Source organism: Argiope bruennichi, chromosome 4 (genome assembly GCF_947563725.1).
Source record: "Argiope bruennichi chromosome 4, qqArgBrue1.1, whole genome shotgun sequence".
In the NCBI taxonomy this organism is placed as follows: domain Eukaryota; kingdom Metazoa; phylum Arthropoda; class Arachnida; order Araneae; family Araneidae; genus Argiope; species Argiope bruennichi.
Window position 1 is genome coordinate 92978047 of NC_079154.1, and position 25071 is coordinate 93003117.

The following is a 25071-nucleotide window of genomic DNA, read 5'->3' on the forward strand; positions in this document are numbered from 1 at the left end:
TCTTAACAGGAATTTCCAGATCATAAACTTGGAAATATTCCACAAATATATAATTTCAGAACTATTCAAATCATGAAATTTGGCAATGTCCCATACATATGTAATTTTGTATACACAATTTCAATAATGATTTATTATTTCATAGCTAATTGCTCAATTAAAGATATCCCCTAAAACCAAAATGCGCTCAAATATTTTAATTCATGTTAAATTTTTATTCACTCGTGATTTATTTCTATAAATATCTATAGGAAACTTTTATTGATTTATCGAGCAGGTATTTATCGATGCAGATAGAAAAATAATTAGATATGATTGGATATATGTTTCATGTGTATTACTAAACATCTTAATTGGAAAAGAAAAAAGTTGTATTATTTTCTTATAAATTTTATGAAGTCATAAATATAACTAGCCATTCCTTCTTGTAACTAATAGACGCATATTTTAAAATTTGGAACCAAGCTTTCAGCTTTAATATTATTAGTCTTGGATATTATGTTCCTTTTACAATAAATCAACATTTTTCCTCAAAAGAAAAATTCACAAGGACATTGTCAACAAACACCTATTAGAATTTTGTTATATAAATAAATACGAAACGAATTTTTGAATCTTGAATCATATTTCAATTTTCCTTAGCAATAATACTTTTCTGAAAAATAACAAAATATATTAATTGTTTATTTAATAAAAATCGACCAGTCTTTTGACCTTACTTTATAAGTGCAAAGTAAAGATTTTTTTTTCAAACATAAACACTTCTTAATAATCATAATAAAAAAACCACAATTCGTCATGTGTAGTTATAAAAGAGATAAATCACTAATTCCAGAACGAACGGTTTATTTATGAACTTGAAGGTAAACATGTGAAGAAAATTCTATTTCCTGATTAATATAAGCGAAATTAAGTATGTGAGTTTCAAGGTGTTCCTTCTTAATTCGCTTTCATTTTCTAAAGGACATTATAATGGCCACTAACTTTTTCCTCAAAGCAAAGTGCAAAAAAAATATTTTTTTTAAAAAAAGGTGGCATCTGTTTGGTTTTGAATTAACCCGAACATTTATCTTGCCATTTCCACTGTAGCGTGATTGTCTTACTTCTTCGAGTTGCAATTGGTGTTATTTTTACAATTAGTTAATCAGCAAGCCTACCAGAACCGAATCAAGTCGATCTTCACAAGAAGGAAACGCCCGCCAAAGCCACCTGGTGGCAGTTTTGTAACCTTGGTCAAGAAGTTAGGTAAGCGAGCATCATTAGGTGAGTTGAGAACGAAAGTTAGTTTCCTCTTAGATTTCTCCATTGTGACACGTGAGATGGGAAAGAGCGAACTGGCGCGATTTTGAAACTTGTTTGATTGCTGGAGCTACACGGCAGCATACAGGAAGATTTCTTTTGTGTAAAGAGAACTTTCATTCCGACCGCTTTTATTAGAAGAAATCGTCTGCTTTGCATTTAATCGTAAGTCCTTTTTTTTTAATTCTATTTTGAGTCGGGATTTTGAAGAATTTTATCATTATCAGCTGAATAAATAATTGCGTATGGTTTAATAGATTTTGTAATACTTTCTATATTCATACTTTCATATAATTAACATATAACCAAAATAAAAGAGACCATAACCATTATGTATGAGCAATTAGTTATTTCCGTTTCATTTTATTAATTGTCTGTTTATAAACTTTCATTTGCTTCATAAACAATAACAAAATTTAAAATGTATTCTATTGATTTGAAAATACTGGAATATTTACTTGAAATTCCAATATTATTTGACATAATATTCAAATTATTTATTCTAAAATCAAATTATTATTGATTTTAGTATAATATTCAAATTATTACATTAAAATCAAAATATTAAAATATTGTATGACGTTTTCATAATACAAAGTTATTCTCATATGCTTTTTTTTTGTTATTCATGTATTTTTGGAATCTGATTAAATAATAACATCTGCATATTTCAAATGCATTATGTCATAGATATGAAATATGTATTAGTTTATCGATAATATTTATTAAAGTTTAAATAATTTTATTTGTAATTTCAAAATTATCGCTTTACTTAATTTCTTGAGGATTTTCTATTGATTGTCATAATACTTAGGCTTAAAAAGAATAATAAATTTTATTTAGTATGTATTCATTAAAAAATAATAGCTATTTGTTTACTCGATATGCATCTAATAAAAATTATTATTTTTGATTCCAGTATTAAATTATATCAAGCATTATCATTTCACCATTTCTCTTAGAACGTGACATGCATAGATTGAGAATATAATTTGCTATTTTGAAATATTACATCAAAAACTATTTTCGTTAAAAAGGCAAAGAATAAATTCAATGCCATACTTATTTATCATTTGAAAATCATTCCTGGCAACACAAATGCATTGATCAATTATTTTCCGATATTCAAAGCATTTTAATTTGATATTTTCATAAAAAAATAAAAATAAATTTCCTTTAAAAAAATTCGGCGAATGAGCCATTGACAGTTCACTTAAGCAACCTTTCCTAACCAAGTATGCATGACAAATAAGAGCTATAATTGAGCATTAGAAAAGTATCAAGATTACTCGCTAAGTATGCCAAGGCTAGTGAACTTTCATGTAATGAGTCTATTTATCGCAAAGGATTTGTTTTTATTTTGATTCCGAATGTTGACAAACTTTTTTCTATTTTTAGTTACCGCAAATAAGAATGGAATAAATAAAAATATTTCACTTTCATTTATAACTCATTTATTTAATAATAATTCGAGATTTATTTTACTTTTTATCCTGAAATTCAATTTTTCTTCTTATCTTAAAATGAGAATAAGATTTTTTTTTTTTTTTTTTTTTTGCATACAATAAAAAATGTTATTAATAATTAATTTGTTGATATTCTTTTTTCTACCAATTTACCAAAACGAAGTTCTTGCGAACAAGTGTTACAAAAAAAAAAATTGAAAAAATAAAAGGAATGATTTCACATTGAAGATATTGTTAAGTATTCTTTAATAAATATTTAATAATCAAATGAAAATGATGTCTTAATCTTTTTTTTTCTTAACTGCATATATATTATTTTTATTGCATTCTTTAAATTTGTAAATTGTATACCGCAAGTATTTAAATTATATATGTATATTCTTGGTAACTTTATTAACTGCTAACAATAACAATAACAACTTTTACTGCATAAAAATTGAAACTTCATTAATAAGACTGTGTTTTGCATGTGAGTTTCTTTTAAATATGAATGTCTTTTAACAGAAAATTGGTTGTCTGTGTTCGTGATGTGTTAATGTTTGGAGTGCCCTAATCTCAGGAAGTTTTGTTGACAAATAAAACATATACATCAGACATTCTTCGATTTTTATCGCCAAAGAACCTCATCAAAATGAAGGGGTTTTATAATATCAAAGGTAAGCACTTCTTGTGGAGAATTCGGTGTGGTTGTAGGGCTATATAATAAATAGGTGAAGGAGCTATGTAGATAGTAGTAGTGATGCTGCATATATATGGTTGAAGCTGAAAATAATTGACGCTATTTGGATTAAGGTGCTTTAATAATTCTGAAGCTATATTGGTGATGGTTTTATGTGTGACATATATTCATGAAAGAATCATATTTTCTTCTCAATATATGAAATTTATTTGTATATTATATACAAAAGCATTTATAGAAGTTGTTATATTTTAATATTAAAAGGGTACAGCAATATATGAATAGTTATGCTTGCCAAATAGGTGCCTTCATTAATTTTGAAATGCTGATGCAACTTATAGCTCTAAGAATGGCTTTAAATATTGATGAACAATTGGATATTAGATTGTATGCGCTCATAATCTGTTCTGTGATGGTGCGTGCCCATAATGTGTATAATATCTGTTCTGCGATGGCGATTAATTCCATTGGAGACTTATTTTTCTCATTTCTAATTTTGATGACAAAGAAATCGTATGGTACATCTTATCCATTGTCAGATAATCAGATGCATTCAAATGACTTTTTTTGCAATGCTTAACAGTAACGACACTGAAAAATAAGGCACACTCTATTTTAAGCAATTTGCCGTTGTTATAAAGCTTTTATCCCTTCTTTATTTTCTCTTACATGCAGAAAGAGTCGTATATGTAGAGAAAGTAAGTCTGTCTGTGGTAAAAATCCCTCAAAAACGCTTTTAGCTTGACGGATGAAATTTGGTGTAAGGTCTTCACACAAAATCTGCAAATTTCTATCAAATTTTGTGTAAAATCTTTTCTGAGGAAGTCCATCTGCCCGGCTGTTTGAATATAATTTAATACGATAAGTTCAAAACGAAGGGATCTAGATAGATAAAATTCGGTACATAGATTTAACATCTATAGTGTAGACAGCTGTCAAATATTGAGTCAAATCCAACTACGGGTTGACTGTTTCTCGGTCTGTACTTTCAGAAACATGTAAACGCGATGATTCAATACCAAAACGACTTAAGTATATCAAATTTAATATGAGATTTTATGATGATGTCAAATTGATGAGTTTTTAGTTGTATGTCAAATTTCTGTTTCAATCGGTTCTGTTCAATCTTTTCTATACTGTTAACGCATGTCAGAATCAATCGCCAAATAACTCGCCAACGATTACACGATATATTCAATAAAAACTCTGCATTCACGCCAAAAGTGAATATTTTGCAGCCGTTGTACGCCAATGCCATATAAGGCGTTCTGTGGCATGACAGATTTATTAGATAGATGCGAGAAAATTTTGAGGAGACCACACCCCCTGGGTTATAAAATATTTATCTATTTTTTAATTTTCAAATCTATCTATTTATCTCGGCGTTATATTTTAAGCATTTCTTGCAAACTGTGTGTATAAAATAGACTTTCAAAAGATAAAATCAATAACAATTAGAAAATCTGAAAAAAAAATATTTAAATTACTGTCAATGAAATTTCATTAATATTGTTAGCAAATATTTTAAGAAAGAATCAAATTAAAACATATCTTAAATTTGAAAATTCAACTCTTTTTATATATATATTAGCTAGGAAATTTAGCATAAATGAATTAAATTTGAAACAATTGAATTTATGAAAAAGTCTCATATTGTGTTTTATCACCGGACTTATCATTACAAATTTAGATTTGCGAATATTATTACACTTCAATCTAGAAATTGTGGCAACAAAATAACCATGTCAAAGTGCAAGCACTGTTATTTTAGCATTCAAAGAATTGCTTCGCAATTAACGATATTTCCGCCATAATCAGATTATTTTAGGCAATAAATAATCCGATTAAGTCGGAAAACGTCAAACTGCGTTTTCTACTACTCTTTCAGTCAAGTCACATTGCTGATTCAAACAAAATTCTGAAAGATTTCAATCTGTGCTTGGAATAGAAATCGAGAAAAAAAATGTTTATTCATTTTGAGTTTTAAGTATTTGTGACAGAAAATTGCCTGGAGTTTTTTTTTTTTTTCGTTTAATTTTTTTTTTTTTTAATTTCATCATTTCAGATGAGCTCATTTTAATATTTTATCGGGTGTATGGATTGACACATTTCAAATAGAAACTTTTCAAAATTTGTAAAATTCGAATTTTAGACAAAAAAATGAAAAAATGAATCAATATGCTTTCAGAGCTTTCAAATCTAGCATAAGTCAACGTTTTAAAGTATTTATTCTTTATTTGGAAAAACTTTTTGTTTTATATAAAATATTTAAAAGATATCTAGATAGATAATTTATTTTCTGTAAATTTAGAAAGTCGAAGAAGAAACTTAAATTTCTTGCCTATCTAAAGTGACCAGATATACTAGATCTCAAATCTACTAAATTTGGACTCTTTGAATAACAAAAATGTCCTGAATTTTTTCTGGTTTCTGCTCACAGCCTCAGAATCGTGCACTTCGTGTCAAAATTGTTTTAAAATTTTAAAAATTTAATTTTTAAGTTTAATTTTTCTTGATTTTTAAAAATTTATTTTTTAATTTCTTTAAAATTTAATATTTTTCGTAATTAAGTTTTGGTAATTTTTTTCTTTTTTGTATACATAAACGCTTATGGCCACCGTAATTTTGTGGAAAATTCCATTTATGTACTGTTATAATTTTGAATGTTATTAAATTCTGTAAAATATAGTCTAATTTTATCATTAGTGGAAACAGTAAAGTAATATGATATGCTATGACAACAGCGACAGATCATCTCTATTTGTTACTCTTGACCTTCATCCTCTCATGTACACCTCCCCCCCCCTTCACACACATAGTTTGAATTTAAGATAACATAGATTTGTGGATTCAGTTGAAAAAGTTTTACAAAATGTATTGATTAATTAGAATTAACTTTCGCAGAGAAGCTAACATCTGCAGTGTATTAGAAAATATTTCGAATTTCATTTTCTAAAATCATCGCAAGACACATATTAGAGAATTGAATGGAAGTTCATATCAAGACATCACATGTTTATTTAAAATTTCTTTTTATTTATTTATTTTTATTTTAAACCTAGTTTTCTTCTCATCAAGTATAAAATATTAAAAGAAATAATTTAAATAAAACATATAAAATGTACTATCTTAAAACTTTAACATTCACATATAATTATAAAAAATTTTGAGCTAGATTTCAGATAATTATACCGATTGTAAAATTGTCTATGACAATGCAAAAGGTTTTCTTCATAATCTAAAAATCCATGGAACGAATGAGGGGGAATGACCCATTTGCAGATATTCTAACAACAGTTATTAAACCTGAAAACTGGCAGAACTCCTATTTAGCGTTTTCCACCTTTGTTCAACCCTTTCAAATACGTGAGCAACAAATTATTCTCTTGAGCTTCCGCAACTTTCAACTGCGTTGTAGTTTGCAAAGTTAAAAGTTGTTTTAATGAAAACATATCTAGAAAGTATAATTTATCCTCAGGTCTCTACTGTCGCTGAAATTTACTCTGGCAAAGGAAAAATGTTGCGATTAACTCTACTGAAGCATTTCCTTGTATGACACACCAATTCATTATAGTATTCTTAACAGTTTTTTTAATTCCAGTATTGCCCTGGGAGAACGTAGTGTAGATACCTTTTCCTTTTCTGTCTTTTTTGCTTTACTTTGTTTTTGATCAAGACAAGAATCGCGTCACTTTATTTCATTTAAATGTCAAGGTCAAAGATAGTTCTTGTGCATGATTTTTAGACATGAATTTAAAAAGTAAATGTTTATTTTTCAATTGAAATCGTTTTTCAACTATAATGCATGTATTTGTCTGATGAAATTTTATAATTGAGTATTTTAGATTTACTTAATTCACAATAATATTTTATATGACAAATGAAATGTAAAATTTATAAAAAAATTAACTAAAATCAGCTTTATAAGTCTCAAGAAAATAAAAATTTATTATATATGCTAATGTCTAATAACTTTCAACTCCTTCAATCTACTTTATAATTAATTTATATAACACTTTCCATCTACTTTATAATTAATTTATATAACTCCTTCAATCTACTTTATAAATCTAATAACTCCTTCAAACTATTTTATAATTAATTTATATAAAGTGTATGATTATTAATGATATTCAACTGTAAGTGACATTAAAACTTCAACAAAAACTAAATTGTATTGAAACGTTTTGCTCGAAATATCAAAATATATTCTTTATTGTATCCTAAAGATATTTCTTGGTATTCTCACATGAATTGCTTAGTGCTCCACAAACTTATCAGCATCTTATTAGAATTTCTTATCATAGCATTTCTAGAATTAATTTAGAAGATCTGAAATAATGAATACAGAATTATTATGTGATTATCATTCTTTAAAACTTAATCCGTTTATAATGATCAAATTATTTCCGAGAATCCTACATAAAATTTTATTATGGTTCTGTGCATTGCATAAAATGCTTATCAAACTAATGTAATAAATAGCCTGTTCGGTAATTCTTGCGCTCTTAATGTGTTTCTATAATCAAAGTTGCATTACTTTTCTTTATTATTATTTTTTTAATTTCAGCAAAGCATTTTTAAAACTGCGTAATGTATTACTTTTCTATTTAATCTTTTTGCAGTAAAATAAACTTATACTCACCTGATGCATTAATCTGATAAAAAAAAAATTTGGACATATCATAAAACAAAATATATCTATTTCTCAGCATTTATTATATATTATTCAAAGTATTATCTTTATACTGCTATGCATATTTGTCGACATTTTCCTAATTTTCTAAACAAGCTTTAAAGGCATTTCGTTTCACTTCTGAATTTGTAGAGAATTTTTTTAGTGCACCAATAGAATCTAGACGATGATCACCAAGAGGCAGTTACAAACGTGGAAACAAAATTAAGTTATATGGTGCCAAATCTGGTGAACAATGAACTTTCGTAATTGTATATATTGAATTGTTTGTCAAAGTTTCCTGAATAATAATAGTTCTGTTAGAAGAGGTATTATCATTCTGCAAAATTCATCTTTTTGCCAAATTTATCTTTTCTTTTTTGGGGGGGAGGAGGGGAGTTTTAGTATTCATGTCATTTTTAATTATAAAGCAAAAAACATTAAGCACCAATTATCTAATGTGGATGACATATTAATGATTAGATGAAATAGATGACTTGCTTTATTATGATTAATTTATAACAGATTCTCTGCTTTTTAAAAAAAATAATTATATTTCACAAATGCTGTTGTTTTTGATAAAGAATGGTGTTCAAATATTTTTACAAGATTTTAAGTAACTCTACAGCGGAAATTTCATTACGAGGACAAATTTTAATTTTGTTCATTGCTCAATTACGTTCATCAATTTGAAAAAATGATAAAGTTTACATTCTTATCTCATTAAAAAAAAAACATTTTTAGCCGATAATATAAAATCAGATAGTGTTGCCAGATGTTAATATAAACCTGGAAGATGTTTCATAAAAGTTTGCAAATGGTTTCTAATATATGCTGCTAGTAAATGCCTTATTTCTTGCTGTAAGTTACATTTGTCATGGGGTCTATGACACATGACAAATAACAATTTTAATCTTCACATTTCTGTTATAAGAAGCTTAACTTAGCAAGCTTTTGGAAATCACGTTTCATGCTCTAAGCATATTTTTCTCGGAAAATTAATTACCTGTTTATTAATAAAATCCCCTTGTCATTGAAAATAGCTAAATATTTTAAATGTTGTGCTTAGCAAAGTCTTTTATAATTAGTCATTTAATAATGAGAATTATGACTTTTTGAAAAGATATATTTTCAGAGCATATAATTTTAAATTCTATTTGCAATTGATTATCGGTATTTCCTTGGAAGCAGTTATTATTTGTAATTTATAATTTTAATAATTTTTAATACATTCAAAATGCCGCGTAAAATCATAGTTACAATTATTTCCCAGAGAAACAGAAAAATTAAGCGGTGATATTTCCCTACAATATGGAAAGTGGAATGTGATTTCTAACATTTTTTATTTATAATTATATATAAATGTTGAGCTCTTTTAAACATTTTATAGCATCAGAATAAAATGTTATGCAAAAATTTACAATAATATAATACAGCGATTCTCAGCATTTCATAATTTTAACACGTTGTTTCATATCAATTATGATTGCATTCCATATGCAGACTTTTTGTATCTTTTAATATCAAAATATCTTTGTATATTTAATTTTTCTTAGACTCTCTTTCTATTTCGTTATGAGTCAAAAGTAGCTTTTTTATTTCAATTTGCTCTATAGGAATAGTTAGTTCAATGCGATTTTATTTATCCATATTTCGATTAATTTATTCTATTTCCTACTAACCTAGTATAGTTTTGTCTTACAATCATACACAACAATAAATATTTTGAATCATATCTATTATATTAAAAACATTATAAAATAGATTTATCATACTAGCTTCTTTGTGATAATAGTTTTTGATTTTATTTCCAGATTTCAACCATCTTGCAAAATTTCTTACCTACTCGTAATTCTTAAAATCTAACACAATATTAAATGCCATGAATCATTTTTATCACATCAAAACCACATTTTTATTTTGTTCTAAAGAAATAGTTTAGAATGGTTTAATTTGTTCGAATTTTGGCCATTTGATCCTATTTCCTACTAACCCATAATATTTTCGCCTTACATTCAAACAAAACGGTAAATACCTGAATCATTTGTGTTATATCAAAAACTTTTAGCGCCGCGAACACCAAAAAAACCCCAGTAGCACTTGACACTTCAGCTATTATTCTTTTTTATTTTTCCTTCGAAACTGAAAGTTATTTTGTTCTTCTCCAAGAAGAGCAAAAATGAGGCTATCGATCGTAAGTGAAAGTTCTTTTTTTTCTCTCAGTCACGTCGTTCGAAATTGTTCCACCCGAAATAGGTCACCCACTCACCAAGTCTTTTTCTCTGGGCATCAAGTGGTTTTCATGCGTATGTCACCAGAGTAGGTCTTTTGGAGATGTTTAATAACATTTTCACGTTCGTCTTGGCGTGTCCATTCTGCGTCACACCCGACAAAGTCTTTTAGCTGAAAAATTAGAAATAAATCCATAAATAGCGGAAAATTAGAATTAATTGATTGCAAATCAACTGTAAGAAACCTTGGATTTGGTTGATTAGATGATACATTTCTTTTAATAGCCGAGGTAGGAGGAATTAGCGAGGATTTTTATCATTTGACCTTGCTGGAATCGAATATATTCAGTTTCTAGTGACCGGAAAAAAAAGGTTGTTTAATAGTCTTTATTCGCACATTGAGGAGGAAAATTTTAAAAGAAGTTTGATTCAAGAAGTAAAATAATAGGCGTGTTTTGACCAAAATATGATCCTAATGTTTTGGTGTGGAAATTCAATTGTTGGAGGAAAGGAAAATGCATTCTTCTTATTAGTTTGTTTATGTAGTTATAATTGATTGGACCTTGATTCTCTGATCCTTGGGGATTCTAACCATATAACAGCCTTGAATCTCAGTGCTGCAGTTTCGTTGAGTTAACATATTTTGAAATGGAAATTTACCATCAAAAGATAGAAACAATTTCATGTTTAATATACTTTCTCTTAAGCTGGTATAAACAATAAAAATTTGAAAAAAGAAAAAAAAAGTACAAATGGTAAATTACTAAATTAAATTAAATTAAATTAAAAAGTACAATTGCTAAAATTATTTTAGTGATCTTATATCTATATAAATTTCCTATTCCCTTTAAGGTAGGTTATTTTACATATTTTAACACGATTATTATAATTTGCACTAGCATGTGAGGTTATAAATATATTTGCCCAGTTAAAAATTAAATTAAAAAAAGTTTCTTATCTATTTTATTACATTTATTTAGCTATTACAATACCAGAAATACAGTATGTCTATTTAAATAATAGTAAATACAAACGTTAATTCCGCACGATCTATAACTCATAAAATTATTTAAAAAACACATGCTTATTTCACAAATAAAATAATTGGCTTGAAATAAATCATTATTAGGATGTTGTATTAAAAATGTGTTGAAATATGACACTAAATTGTCCAGTTTATTAACAGAAGGTCTTCCGATTATATTCTACATAGGACTGCAAAGTACCTAAATCTAAAAGAAAGCTAAATATACTCAATTTATTTTCATTAATCAAAAATTTTAATAAACAAATATATGACTCAACATGTCGGTGTCCTGGCATAGGGGTAGCGCGTCTTCACCGTGATCTGGGCGTCCTGGGTTCGAGTCCTGGTTGTTCTTCATCTGTTCTATCTGTGAGATGAGTGAATATGCTACTCTGTCAAAAGAGGGTGTGCAAGCGAATGTGATGCGTGAGTAGCCAAGACGTACTTTTGGTCCTAGTTGGCGCTACTAAAACGGGAGACGCTCCCTTGGCTTAAAATCGTCGACTTCCTCAGCGAGCTTGTCCATAGCAATTGCCATTATAAACAACCACAATATGACTCAAGTTAGACTCTTTTAATTTATCTTAGACTAATCATATTCAGCGATAATCAATAAATTTGTAAAAAAGGCAAATTCAAAGAATTATAAAATTTTATGATGTTATTAACCTTTTATCAAATATAAATGGTCAGGTCTTTTTCATTAAATCAGTTATTACGATATTTATAAAAGCCTAGAAATAATGTTATGATTGCACATGGATATCGCGCAGTCATGAGTCATTATAAAAATAAATAAAAATATACATTTTCACAGACTCACTAAAATACAAAAAGTAAATAAATAATTAGATATTAATTACATTAAGAATATCCAGGAATATGAAATTAACATGATTAATCTAAGTATTCATTGTTTACTATATTAAAAAATGGATTACAAAATGGGCACCGATTAGGCCGCAAAACATCTGAATCCGTCATATTAAATTATTTTGGCGAATCTAATTATTCATTGCCTTACTGAATTAAAAAAGGGATTATATTGTGGGCAATGACTGGGGACACAAGACATCTGAACTCGTCATATGAAGTTTAAATTGATGAATCTTATTATTCATTGTTTACTATATTAAACGATGAATTACATAGTGGACACTGGTTGGGGCACTAAACATCTAAATCCGTCATAGCTTATTCTGATACTTAACACATGTGATAGGCACCGAAACAAATTTGTGTAAGGCTCTACAAATGTATATTAACATATTGCTTATTGAACTTTTTGAATTAAAATAAGTTGAATAGTAGCTTGAATAAAAAAAAATCTTTAAGAATTGTCTACTGCAGTTTAAATGTAATCATAACCATGTTTTTTTTCTCTAATAATAAGCTATTACTTTTTGATGACTTCAAGCCATGATCCTCTATACAGTACACTCCCGAGTATCCGGCTTAATGTGGCGGAAGGATTGGCCGAATAACAAAAAACCCGGAGGGGCCGGAGTTCTATTAATTAATTTCTTTTCTCACCAACACCAGAAAACAAAGTTTTTATACAAAAACTCACTGTTATATTACATATTTTCTCACTTCTTATTGAGTACTAAACCCTCCATTTATCTCAATGTGAACGCATAGAAGCAATTGCAGGTAACGTGTCAAGTTAAAATAGAAGGCTCTGTACTGGTAGTTTGTTTATACATGTTTATATACTCCAAGAATTTATTAGAGAAAAGGTAAGTTAAAGAATATAAACTATTTATATTTTAACATAAATTCTGTAATGCCCACTTAAATGCAGGAAACATAAACAAAATATTAACGTAAATCGTACGCCTAATTCTTAAGAAAATTAGCTCAAACTGATTTTATTTTTCACTGATAAATGATTACTCTGATAGGAAAAGGTAACCCTAAGATAAGAGACAAAAGTTACAGTTTTTAGGTTTTGAAAAAATCCTTAATAGATGATTTAATAGATGCTTTTATCTCCCTCATTTAATTACGATAAAAGAAAACTAGGCCGGATACTACGAAAGCCGAATAACCGCGAACCGGATACTCGGGAGTGTACTATATTTATTGATGCACAAAAAAATATTCTTGTATGTCACAAAAGGTTTTTTAAAAAAACGTGTATTAACCAACAAAATCAGAGCCACTGTTTACATTTAAATCACTTTGTTTATCAATAACATTTTTTTTTAATATTAACAACAGACAGCTGAAATATCTGTTACAAAATCAAAACAAAAACATAGCGGAAAACGGCGAGTAGAAGTCCTACTAATCATCCGTTAATGCAGAAGCGCTCAAGGCTTTACACTAAAGCGGGAAGAACGTGAGCAGACTTTATATGAAAAACCCGTTGAGTAATGCCGCCCTGCCAGGGACGAAGAACAGACAGGCTTCGCAAAATTTCTTCGAAGAGGAAGGCCTAGATTACTCAGTCTATCGATTCTCGCAGTGAAGTGGAAAACACGTGTGCAGTCATTATCTAGACTCGAATCTTTAGTATTTTCTGAGGGACGATGCGAAATTCGAAATAAAAAGCCTTGGATGAGATAAAATTGGGTTGCAGGGGGTCACGGTAAGGCCTGAGAATATTCCTGGCTGTCACGCGATTTTGTTTTCCGGGAAATCTTTTCCGTTTTTGGGGAGAGTTGAGAGTTATGTTTTGGGGTGTGGTTCATAGGGCCCTCTTAAGTTGAAATGTGGGTTAATTACTAGCAATTCTTAGGATGAATTTTTGATGTTAGAAGCCGTGACCTAAAAAAGTACCTTATACTTACTTAGATCAAATTTCTCAAATGTGATAATCTGATATTTCAAAGTGATTAACAAATGCTTTCTCTGTATGCGATTGAAAATAAATTTTATCATATAAAAATTTTGGTTTTTAAAATGAACGTCTTATGTTTTCATGTCAGCGAAAAAAATTTAATGAAATACAATGAGCATTTTTGAGGTTTTATATTTTTATTTTTGATATCGAATAAAAATAATCGTGTTATCAAGGGCATCAGGAAACTGGAATCTTACTGTCTTCAACAAATAAATATTATTATATTGGAATTTCATAATAATTTAAGTTGAAAGTTGTGAAATATGCCATTTTTGAAAATTAACTATTATTTTTAATGGTTTTGATGATGACGTAAGTTAGCTTTTCAATAGTTTATTTGAGATAATATCAGAGCGAATTAAAAAATATTTTTCGACCTTTCGCGGCGCTGTTAATTGCATATTCAAGATAATACAAGATTAAACGTGATACAGGTTCCCACAATACGAATTATTTTTAATGAATATAAAAAAATCAGTTTATTTCGTCATAATATTTTATGTCATAGAAATATAGCATCAGTTTATTGAATATAATTACTATTTAAACGATGGAAAAAATATTTATAGAAGAAAGGGGTTTCTTATTATTAAATTTTTAACACGTGTATGTAAGTAATTGTTTAAATAATAGGTTCATTTTTAAATTAATGATAGTAATTTTTTATTGTTCTTGTTTCATTTTAAAAAAATCGGAAATAAATCTGTCTAGTTTAAAATTGGATGCATCCAAATAACCTGAAAACGCTTTTGTTGATATGCATTATTCGAGTTTTCATTAATGAAAGTTAAACACGTAGATTAATTTGTCTTTTTTTCCTACTTCTTAACCATGCCTTTCTGAATGAATCTCAGTTATGTTGATTTATTTAATCTACCAATAAAATCTTTTTTGTAATGAGAGTTAAAGAAAGAAGAAAAAATTCAATTTAATACTCTCAGAAGCATGACATTCGTAAAATTTTAAATATTTTTCTTTAATGGGTGTAATAAAGTGCAAATACTAGAATTACATATTTCATATTTAAGATTTACTTGAATTCTTTTTAAAAATTTGTCCACATATTATTGTTTTAAAGCCCTTATATTTATAAGTATATTAATCCCTATTAGTTTAATACTATTACTAGCAACCATAATGTTGTTCTAAACGACGAGTAATATTGTGAAGATATCGTAAAAATTGTGTTGGGCATTTTTTGAGAACAAAAAGGCTTAATACATTTTTTTTTATAAAATAGTCTATTAATTAAAAGTTATCATCACCTTCGTAACACTTTTCAATTAATAATTAGTAAAGTATTCTTCACAAATGTATTCTTTCTATACTTTTCTACCAACTTTTAATATCTAAAGCTTTAATAATCATCGCTTATTCAAAGTATTCAAAACGCTTCTTAGATTCTATTCTGTTCTGTTTCTCTTCGATTCTATTCTCTATACTGAGAATTCGTAGAAAATCAACTCGGAATAAATATCAATGATTATTTTACAAACTGATTAATGACTATTTACGAAACGTAAGCCAATTACCAATTACTTGATGAATTAGGTTAATCAGAGACATCGAAGAATGCTTCTTAATAGAAATTTCGTATGGACTAAAACTGACCTTGGTATTGTCGATTGTCTGAAATATAGGACAAGATCGAGGAGCTCTGATGTATGATTACAAAATACTTTCAAGTGTATTAAATACATCTATTTTTATTCAGAAAGTCGTCACGTGTTTAATTGAGATATTACACAGTGATTTCATAAAGGGAACTGAAAGTAAACAACAAATTGTGAAAGAGCTTTGAAGAGATGAATTGTACCACAGATGCTAGCAGATGCCTTCCATTACTTTTATATAATAGTTGATACGAATGATTTCTTAATAGCTGTATTGCAATTATCCAAAGTTTGAAAACACTTAAGTTAGACATGATATTTACGCTAACACTCTATGTCATGTTCATTTTGCACAAAGCATAATTTCATTAGAAATAAATTTAACCAATATATTTAAGGAGTGAGTTCTTTTTCTTCAAGTACTTTCATTTGCTTGTGAATATTACCTCAAGTGTATAATTTCATTAATCACTTCTTAAGGATAAAAATGCTTTTAAATGATTGTATTAATAATAATTATTATAAAAATATTTATTAAATTTCGCTAAGTAACATTAATTGTATCTAGTATCAAAATCAAATAAGAGGAAATGTTGTTTGTTGAAATAATTAATCCGTATATTTCTTTTAATTAACTTTTACTGATCAATGTATTTTCCAATAAAAAATATTCACTCTGAAGGACTTGTGTATAGATAGTGGAAACAAATTCATCAGGAATGAATAGCTTTTAATTATATAATTTTTAGGCATAATTACAATAAAATAAATACTTTACACGTATTACTGTTTTGCTGAAAACTTTGACTCACATTCTGATTAAAATATCGTCAAGCAATTTCAACCTTGTTCGCTAAACTTTACCAGAATTATTTTATTTTATATAAAACTTAAATAGATAGCTTATTTATAAATTAATTTATATGTAATTTTTAGTTTTAATTAAATTTTTCAGCTTAAATAATCCTAATAATGAAAATTTCAATATTAATTCACAATATTTTTATAAATTTCAATAAAATTAGAATTCATATATAAATATTTTATACATAGGTATAAATAAATAATCTGGTACAATTGTGCTACATAACTGAAGCGTTTATTTTAAATTACTATCGTAAACTATTTCATAATATTATACAACCCAATCTTATATAGACAAAACTAAATTATTTTTTCGAAATATTCTGGTATTCTTTATTATCGTAAAGAATATAGATTTAAAAGAAATATTAGAAAATGTTTTCGAACTTCTTTTCACATCCACGGAAAAATTGAAAAGCCAAAAATGAATTCTTTCACAAGAAAAGAATTTCTAGAATTTAAATTAAAAATTTTATTTTTATTTAACTGAATCGAACCGATATTTTTCAAAATAATATGATGAATGAAGAAAAATTCTCAGTAATGTGAGTGAGTATCAATTGAATCAAACTTGTTTCTTGGAAATAATGTCTTTATTGTTTATATTGTGAGATATGCGACCTTATACATGGGCGAGCCATTAAACAATCCTGATTTAAAAATCCATGCTTTTTTTTCGCATTTTATAACTTTACCAGTTCTGCATTTAATCCAGTTCATGGCTAAACTCTCTCCATCCGACCATATGTGCCCAATCCTCGGCAACACCCTTTCGTCTGATAAAGTGGATAAAATTACGTCGATGGACAACAGAAACCGCAGATGTCCTTAAAATAACCAACATCAACATAGGAAGTAATTAAAGTGTGTAATGGGAAGTAAAATGCGATTGATTAAAAAGGTTGCTCTTACTTGAATCGGACGCTGGATTGAGGTAACTATGCGGAAAAGCTGCAGTTGAGGATAAGGACACGACATAAGAATGGGAAATGTATAATGAAAGCCGAGGGGGAAATGAAGTCAAGGTTAATAAAATAAAGAAACTTTGTATTTGAAAATCCGTAGTGGCTCATACAAACATTGCATTCTTAGGAAATATTACAAGGCTTTTGTACAGAAAGTTGATACTCCACATTTACGAAATCGGTGTAAGGATATAATACAATTCATATTCGTCTGGACTTCGGGATTAGCAATAACTGGAGTTAAGGATTCACGCTTTTAAAAATATTCGCTTGGACTTAGTGATCAAGAACAATTAATTATTCACTGCTTTTAAAAAGATATGCAGATTTGTGTTAAGCTAGTTGATTTTTAGAATTCGTCTTAACAATATCACAGCTACATTATATGGAAATTAGCTTTGAAAATTTTTCAACCGTAGTGTGTGAATTACAAACCAAGATTTACGCAGGAGACAACTGATTTCAAGCGACGATTTTATGTAAGTGGCAAGTTATATATATATCTTTATATTGTTTCTGTTTGTTTTTAATATGTCTATAAAAAGTTTCAAAATAATGTGCTTAGGTTTAATTGTGATTAATCAATTGATAGAAGCCCATTTTTTTGATAAATAAATAAATGCTATTCATCTTTGCCAATTGCTTATACTTGATTATAACTGAATGATATCAGTTTATTTAAGAATTGTTTTATATGTAAGTGCTAATTCATGAAATTTCATAAATATCAAACTTCATAAAAATTTAAAATGTGAAAATCACCGTTTTTTTTTTTTTGTTTTTGTTCTTTTTATAAATTTAATTAATGATAAATTTTGAAATAAATTTTCTGATTTTCGATAAAGAGGGTTACAAATCCTATATGTTCACTTAAATAAGATCGAACCTTTTTTGTTGTTGTTATTTGTTGTCTAAAGCCATTTTATGAAATAATATAATATGATCATTTTATACAAATGTGATTTTTTCGTATAAATCGTTTTCTTTCTCAAAGACACGTCTATTCAAGACCAAGTAATTGATTCTTTATTATCATTTTTTATAATCTATTATGTTTATCATTATTGACCTATATTTAAACAATTTTCATCGGTATTTTTCTAAATTCAATAACTTGCTAAATAATACCTTGTGTTTTACCTTGTTTGTTGATCTACATAATGTGTTTAAAATAATGTGTTTATTCATATAATTCACTTTTAACAGAAATGCATTAAACCGATTGAAATAAATCATTGATGTATATTTGAAAGAGCAATTTATATAAATTAAATTTTTGAATTATTAAAATTATAATTATTTAAATTTAACTATTAAATTTTTAAAAATATTCATCATACGTGCAAGAATTCATCATGATTTGAGAGTATATGGAATTCATTGGATGTATATTTTAAGGAATATAGTTAATTATTGATTAGAAATTTGAGATATCTTAATACCTTAAAAGAAAGCTGTCATTTGATCAGAGGTAATTTCGTGTTTCAATTAATATATATATATATATTAGCATCTTTAATATTCCCAGACTGTTCAACTGCGATACAAAATATCTATATAAAATGTTATTAATTTCGCTTAAACTTATATATTAAAATTTTTTCGAGTGATTTTACAAATTGCATTTGTTTCCATTTCTTAATGCAAACAGCGTAAAAATTCTATTAAAAATATCACATATTCATGCGACTATAATAAATTTAATTCTTTGTTGCATAGTGTTATACATTCTTCGAAGCATGATTTCATTATATATACAATGTTAAAACAAAATAATTAGATAAAATATTAACTAACAAAAATGTAACAATTTAATTGTTTTGACTTTAACAAAATTTAAAGTTTTCATTTATTTATTTATTTTGCATCTTTTGGGTTACTTTTTATAATTCTTCTCAATGTTTGAGAAAAATTTTTAAAAACATAAAACTTCAACGACATCAATTTTAACTGATGTAAATAAATTAATTTAAATTAATAAGTTAGCATCCTTTTATGAAGATATGTTTTAGTGCTGAATATGGTACTTATCTTTAGCAAATGACGAGTCATTGTGCGAAGTGAGACATATAATATTTTACATCATATTCAACAGTTTTCCTACATTTTTACGTGTTTCTTCATGATTATTTCATATATGAATTCCTTCTTTTATGAATTTAGATATACAATGTATCTGATGACAATGTCAGATTAAAGCTTGTAAGGACCCGAAGACAGTATAAATTCCGGTAGAGTCCGTTTCCTCTCCTCAAATTCCAAAATCATATACTTTTACTGTTTTTTTTATTTAATATCGATGATTGTACAGATATTACACGGCAGTTAAAGATAATATTATGACAAACTAAAACAGCAAAAAAATATTACTGTGTTTTACTTTCAAGAGAACTTAAGTATTCAGTGTGTATAAAAAATAATTTAAATATTAAAATGATTTTTTTAAAAATGGTAACAAAATTACAAAACTTTTTTAATTAAATTAAATTTTTTTAATTTTTAAATTAAATTATTAAAATTACAAAACAGATCTAGCAAAAAAAAATTGCTAGATCTGTTATCTAACCAACTGCCAAGAAATTTGAGTTCTACTCATCTGCATGCGATGTACAAACTGGAAAATCCAAAGAATAATGTCTTGTAATTTAAAATAAACTTTATTTTTATTTGAATAAATTTGAGTATATAGCTCATGTAAATCAAAGAAATCACGAAAAATTTATGCTGAAGATATTACAAAGAACTGAGGCCTTGGAAAGAAATTGAAAGCTTTGGGCCTTCTAGGAAAAATCCAATTTTATTGCCCTTTCTGATGCAAATCAAAGCTTATTGCTTTGATCAATAATTAAATCAAAATTTAAATAAATATCAGCCAACTGTAAAACTTTCCTTTTCCATATATAAACAGCACCCAAGTAACAATTGAAAATAGTTCATTAATAAACGGACCAACACTCTAAATGCAAAAATAAAGGAAATTCAAAAAATATGTGATTCATTTCTATCAGTCTGTAACCAGTAATCATAAATCATCAAAAGTTACGACTGACAATTTTGTTTACATTCAAAGCAACACCAGTCATGTCGATCTCAATAACAAATCCAGTTTCTCAAGGTAATTATCAAACTAGTTTCTTTTTCACATGTAAATAAATCTGTCCTCAAATATCACGGGCGTTGTCAGCAAGTTATGCAGTTTTTATCTGAATCCTTGTCTATTGAAATAATCGGTGAAACTATTTTATATTTGTGAATTACCTGGGGTAGGAGTACACTCTTACGTCATGTTACGAAATCTATCTTTGTTTCATTGAGTAGTTTTCTGATTCGTAAATATTGTTGTTACTCGCTCTTGATGGGCAACTCAGAAATAGCATATTATAAGATTGATACTTAAAGGTAAATAACCATTTCAATATAATGTAAATTAAAATAGCGTTTGTAAAAAATAAATTTCATGAAAAACAATCGATGATTTTTATAATTAAAAAGAAGTTTTAACTTTCTCACATATTAATTGTAGAAAGAGAAGCACTGTAACCGCCTAGATTTTGGTGAATTTTCTCATTTTAGGCTCTCTCAGTTCAAAAGTACTTTTCTAACTTATCTTTCTGTCTGTGAAATCAATAACACAAAACAATGAAAACTCAAATGAAAATAGCAAGAGCGAATAAAATTTGATACGTTTTTGTTCGCAACAACTTCAACGTATTTCACTTCCGCCGTTGGAGAAATCTCTCTTTGCTCGTCTGGTACATGTGAACGCATTTAACACAAAAACCTGAAGAAGCACATTAATGAAATCTGATGCATGCCTTTATCATTGTCATTGTTCATCTGTTCATAGTTTTGAATCAAATCAAACATCGATTAATTGTCTGTTGCTCTCTCTGTTCTTGTGTATGTGGATGCATTCTTTAGAAGCGGAACAAGTTTGATAAAGAAAGGAGTTAAACACAGATCGAGGCATATTAAAGAAGTAAACAAATAGGTCGAGGGACGACATTTTTATTTAAAGTTTCTAAAACATATGTATACCGCAAAAAAAGGCATATCTATTATTAAAAGTTCTTATTAACAGCTTTTAAATCACAATACATTATGGTATATCAAGTACTTAAAAATAATAATGTGCTTTTAAAGATTCCTTAAAAAGTGATGCTTATAGCTAACATTTACCATTTAAGATATTAAAATAGGTACAAACTAATTTTTATTTAAACAATACAAAAGGTAGTCATTATAGTGTTTATATATCCCTTGAGTCATTTGAAGATACTTTTCCTAAATATATAATGATAAATTAAAAGTTTTCTGAAGAAATGTTTTATATAATTAGTGGCTTCCAATGTCAAAAAGTTAATTTGAATTTCTGCTGCATTCGTGTTTGTCTTAAAGCTCACGTGATTTCACAGTAATTTATTTTGAGAGGTAATTTTTCTTGTCGTCCAGAGTCAGTAAGCGTAGTCTTATGCATTGAAGAGCTTATTAAATAAATATCGTAAATTTTATTGCAGCTATTGTCATTTAAAATTATTCACCTGATATACTTCTTGTAAAGAAACTGGATTAATCTTTTTTTAAAAACCAGCCCATCATGCGTAATTCTTAGATATGAATGGATATAATATTTAAGTATGCTTTAGATTTGTTAATGACTTTACTTTTGTTGATGACTTAGATGACTAACCTTATATTGAAATCACTTCGTTAAATTTAAAAATAAATTTAAAATAAATAAATGCGCTTTTATATTATTACCAGTACGTTTTTGAAAAATATGATACATCTGATAAAGAAAATATATAAAAACATTTAAGCCAGAAATCCAGCCAAAAGGGGCTTGAAACAGGTCACTTCAAAGCGATTTTATTTTAAAGAATTTTTTTATCATCTTTATCAAAAGAAATTGGTTTTTTTGATCATCATTCTTCAGAAAGCTTATTACAAAACACTACTTAAAAAGCCTTAAAAAAGAATTGAAGATTTAGTATGTCATGAAGCCACAAAAAAATTCAAAATCCAGTTTCAGTGTAAAAAATATGTAAACAAACACATAATGAAATGGCATAGATTTATCTTCAGATTTCTATCAAATTATTCATTTTTAATGCAAAAGAAGCATTAAAATATTAATAAGCGGAAAAAGTGTTATATTTTGTTATCAAGTACTTAAAAAATGTTTGAATCACTAATAAAATTGCTTATGATAATATGACTGAAAAGATATTCATAAATTCTATGAATCTTATCTATGTTTTCGTTTGTCCTTCCAAAATATTTATTTTGAAGATTTCGTTTTCTAGTACAATTCAATCCATAGGAATAATGTTTTGAATTGGTTTTTCCGATTTCGTTTAAATATATTTCATCATTTTTTTTCGACATTCTTAAAATAAGTATTCTAACAAAAAAAGGTAAAACATATCATTTATGACTTAAAAAAATTGTATATATTCTAGAACCAAATGTCAATCTCTTTATAAATTATAAATCAATGATTTGACCTTAAACTTTTATGTCGATATTGTACTTGCTGATTTATTTGGCAGCTAACTTGTTCACCTCCTATCATAAATATAATGTACCAATATTTTCATGGTATTTGAGTAGTAACTGTAACTTTGATTGACCGATGCAATACGAAATTCTCTTAAATTCTGAGATTAATTAGTGTGTGTGAAATATTCTTAAAGAACAATCTATAACAAATTGCAATGCGCACATGATTTGACGAAGTTTTTTTAAGATAGTCAGCAAACAAAAAGTGTAACTGTTCAAGTGAAATGATTGAACTAACTATAAATTCAAGTCTCGTACTTTTTTTCAAAATCAAACTCCTGGATGTTCGTATTGTGAATCGCAGATATTTGAATTATCGCTTTACATACTTGAATAGTTATAAAAAGTTACAGTTTATTTAAAATTTATTTTTATCCTATCCTGCGTGGTAATTCATACATGAATCGCTATTATTTTTTTCTATCCTTCAACTTTCAACTCAGAATGAATTAGTAATTGGTAATGAATCATAAAAATAAATAAATCATTTGTTACAATTTAGTTTTCAAGGAGGAAAATTTTTACAAAAGAAACTTAAACTGAATAATTAATCACTTTAATTAATTATGAATCAAATTGATTCATTATGTTATTTTATTCAGTACTACATTCACTTGCATATTATTTTACTCATTACATATTAATTACGTTGAGTTACATTTATTATATATTTATTATACAGTTTTCGTCGAAAGGCAAAGAATCGTGCAGTGTAGGGTTAAAATATATAAATAAAAAAAGCAATTAGCAACAATAAAAATATTCCATTATTCTTCCAGGATAAATATTTTATTTCATTTAATTTTTTAAACCGCATTTAAGTATAAAATTTTGCAAAAATATCATCTTTTATTTTTAATTAATTTTAGAGAAATTATACGACAAACTATAAAAAAAAGCTTGATTGAAAAATTTTAATGCTGAATCCCTTTTTAATGACAAAATCCTCATTAGAAAAAAAATATGTTAGGAAATTAAAAAATAAAACTGTGTTGATTCATTCAACAAATTTAAATACATCATTATCTCATAATGTTTGCGATTTCGAGTGACAAATTATTTAACATTTTTTTGAGATTTCAAAAAATTGCGTCAATGCAATATGACTATTTAACTACTTCATCAGTTTATTGGAAACCGATTTGGATACGAATGATTAATGATAAAATATGACTATAATTATAATTATCTTGGTTAACCTTATTTTTTATTTTGCACAGAATTGCTTACTCGATTTGATCCTTTATTCCTGGATTGCTGCAATTTTTTTGTAATGTTTAGTAATAAATCTCTAAAATGATTCAGCCTAATAGTTTAATCTTAATAATAATGTAATCATAATTCTAATTATTCTGTTCATTGACTTAATTTTAACTTTTGGAATTCTAAGACTTTAAAGACGGAACCAAATTAATTTTGATTTGTCAATTACCATTAATTTTTACGTTTTAGACTTCAAAAAAATTGAGCGACATGACTCCTTAACTCATGTTTTAATACATTAAATTACAACACGGATTTTTTATCTCATGATTTTTTATCTCATTATCTCTTACTGAAAACGAATTGTACGAAAATAGGATTTTATATACTTATAAAATTCAAATTATGCCACATTATATTACAAGAATAATTGCATTGTTATTTTTTCTGCTAAAAAATTGTTTTTCTTCACCAAAGTATTGCGTGATTCTTTCTTAATAATTCTTAAAAGAGGCTTAATTGAAACAATGCAGGGACGAAGAGATAATCAAGCAACTTAAAAGCCACATGTCAGCGGACCTTGGAGCCTGCTAACAGTCTTGTTCTCTATCACTGTTCCTTGTCACATTTAGCAGATTG

The 25071-nt window shown here is 27.2% G+C and overlaps 1 protein-coding gene across 2 annotated transcripts in view; it reads left to right on the forward strand.

Moving 5' to 3' along the window:
* Window positions 1-1238: 1238 nt before the first annotated feature.
* The window catches only part of LOC129966693 (ATP-dependent translocase ABCB1-like), a 90770-nt gene continuing 66937 nt past the window's right edge, over window positions 1239-25071 (forward strand). The window contains exons 1-2 of one of the 2 annotated variants that reach the window (XM_056081210.1): window positions 1239-1464; window positions 3270-3421. In XM_056081210.1, coding sequence (XP_055937185.1) covers window positions 3397-3421 — 25 coding nt within the window. In that variant the 5' untranslated portion in view covers window positions 1239-1464; window positions 3270-3396. The remainder of the gene's footprint in view (window positions 1465-3269; window positions 3422-25071) is intronic. The other variant, XM_056081211.1, reaches the window with a different exon arrangement.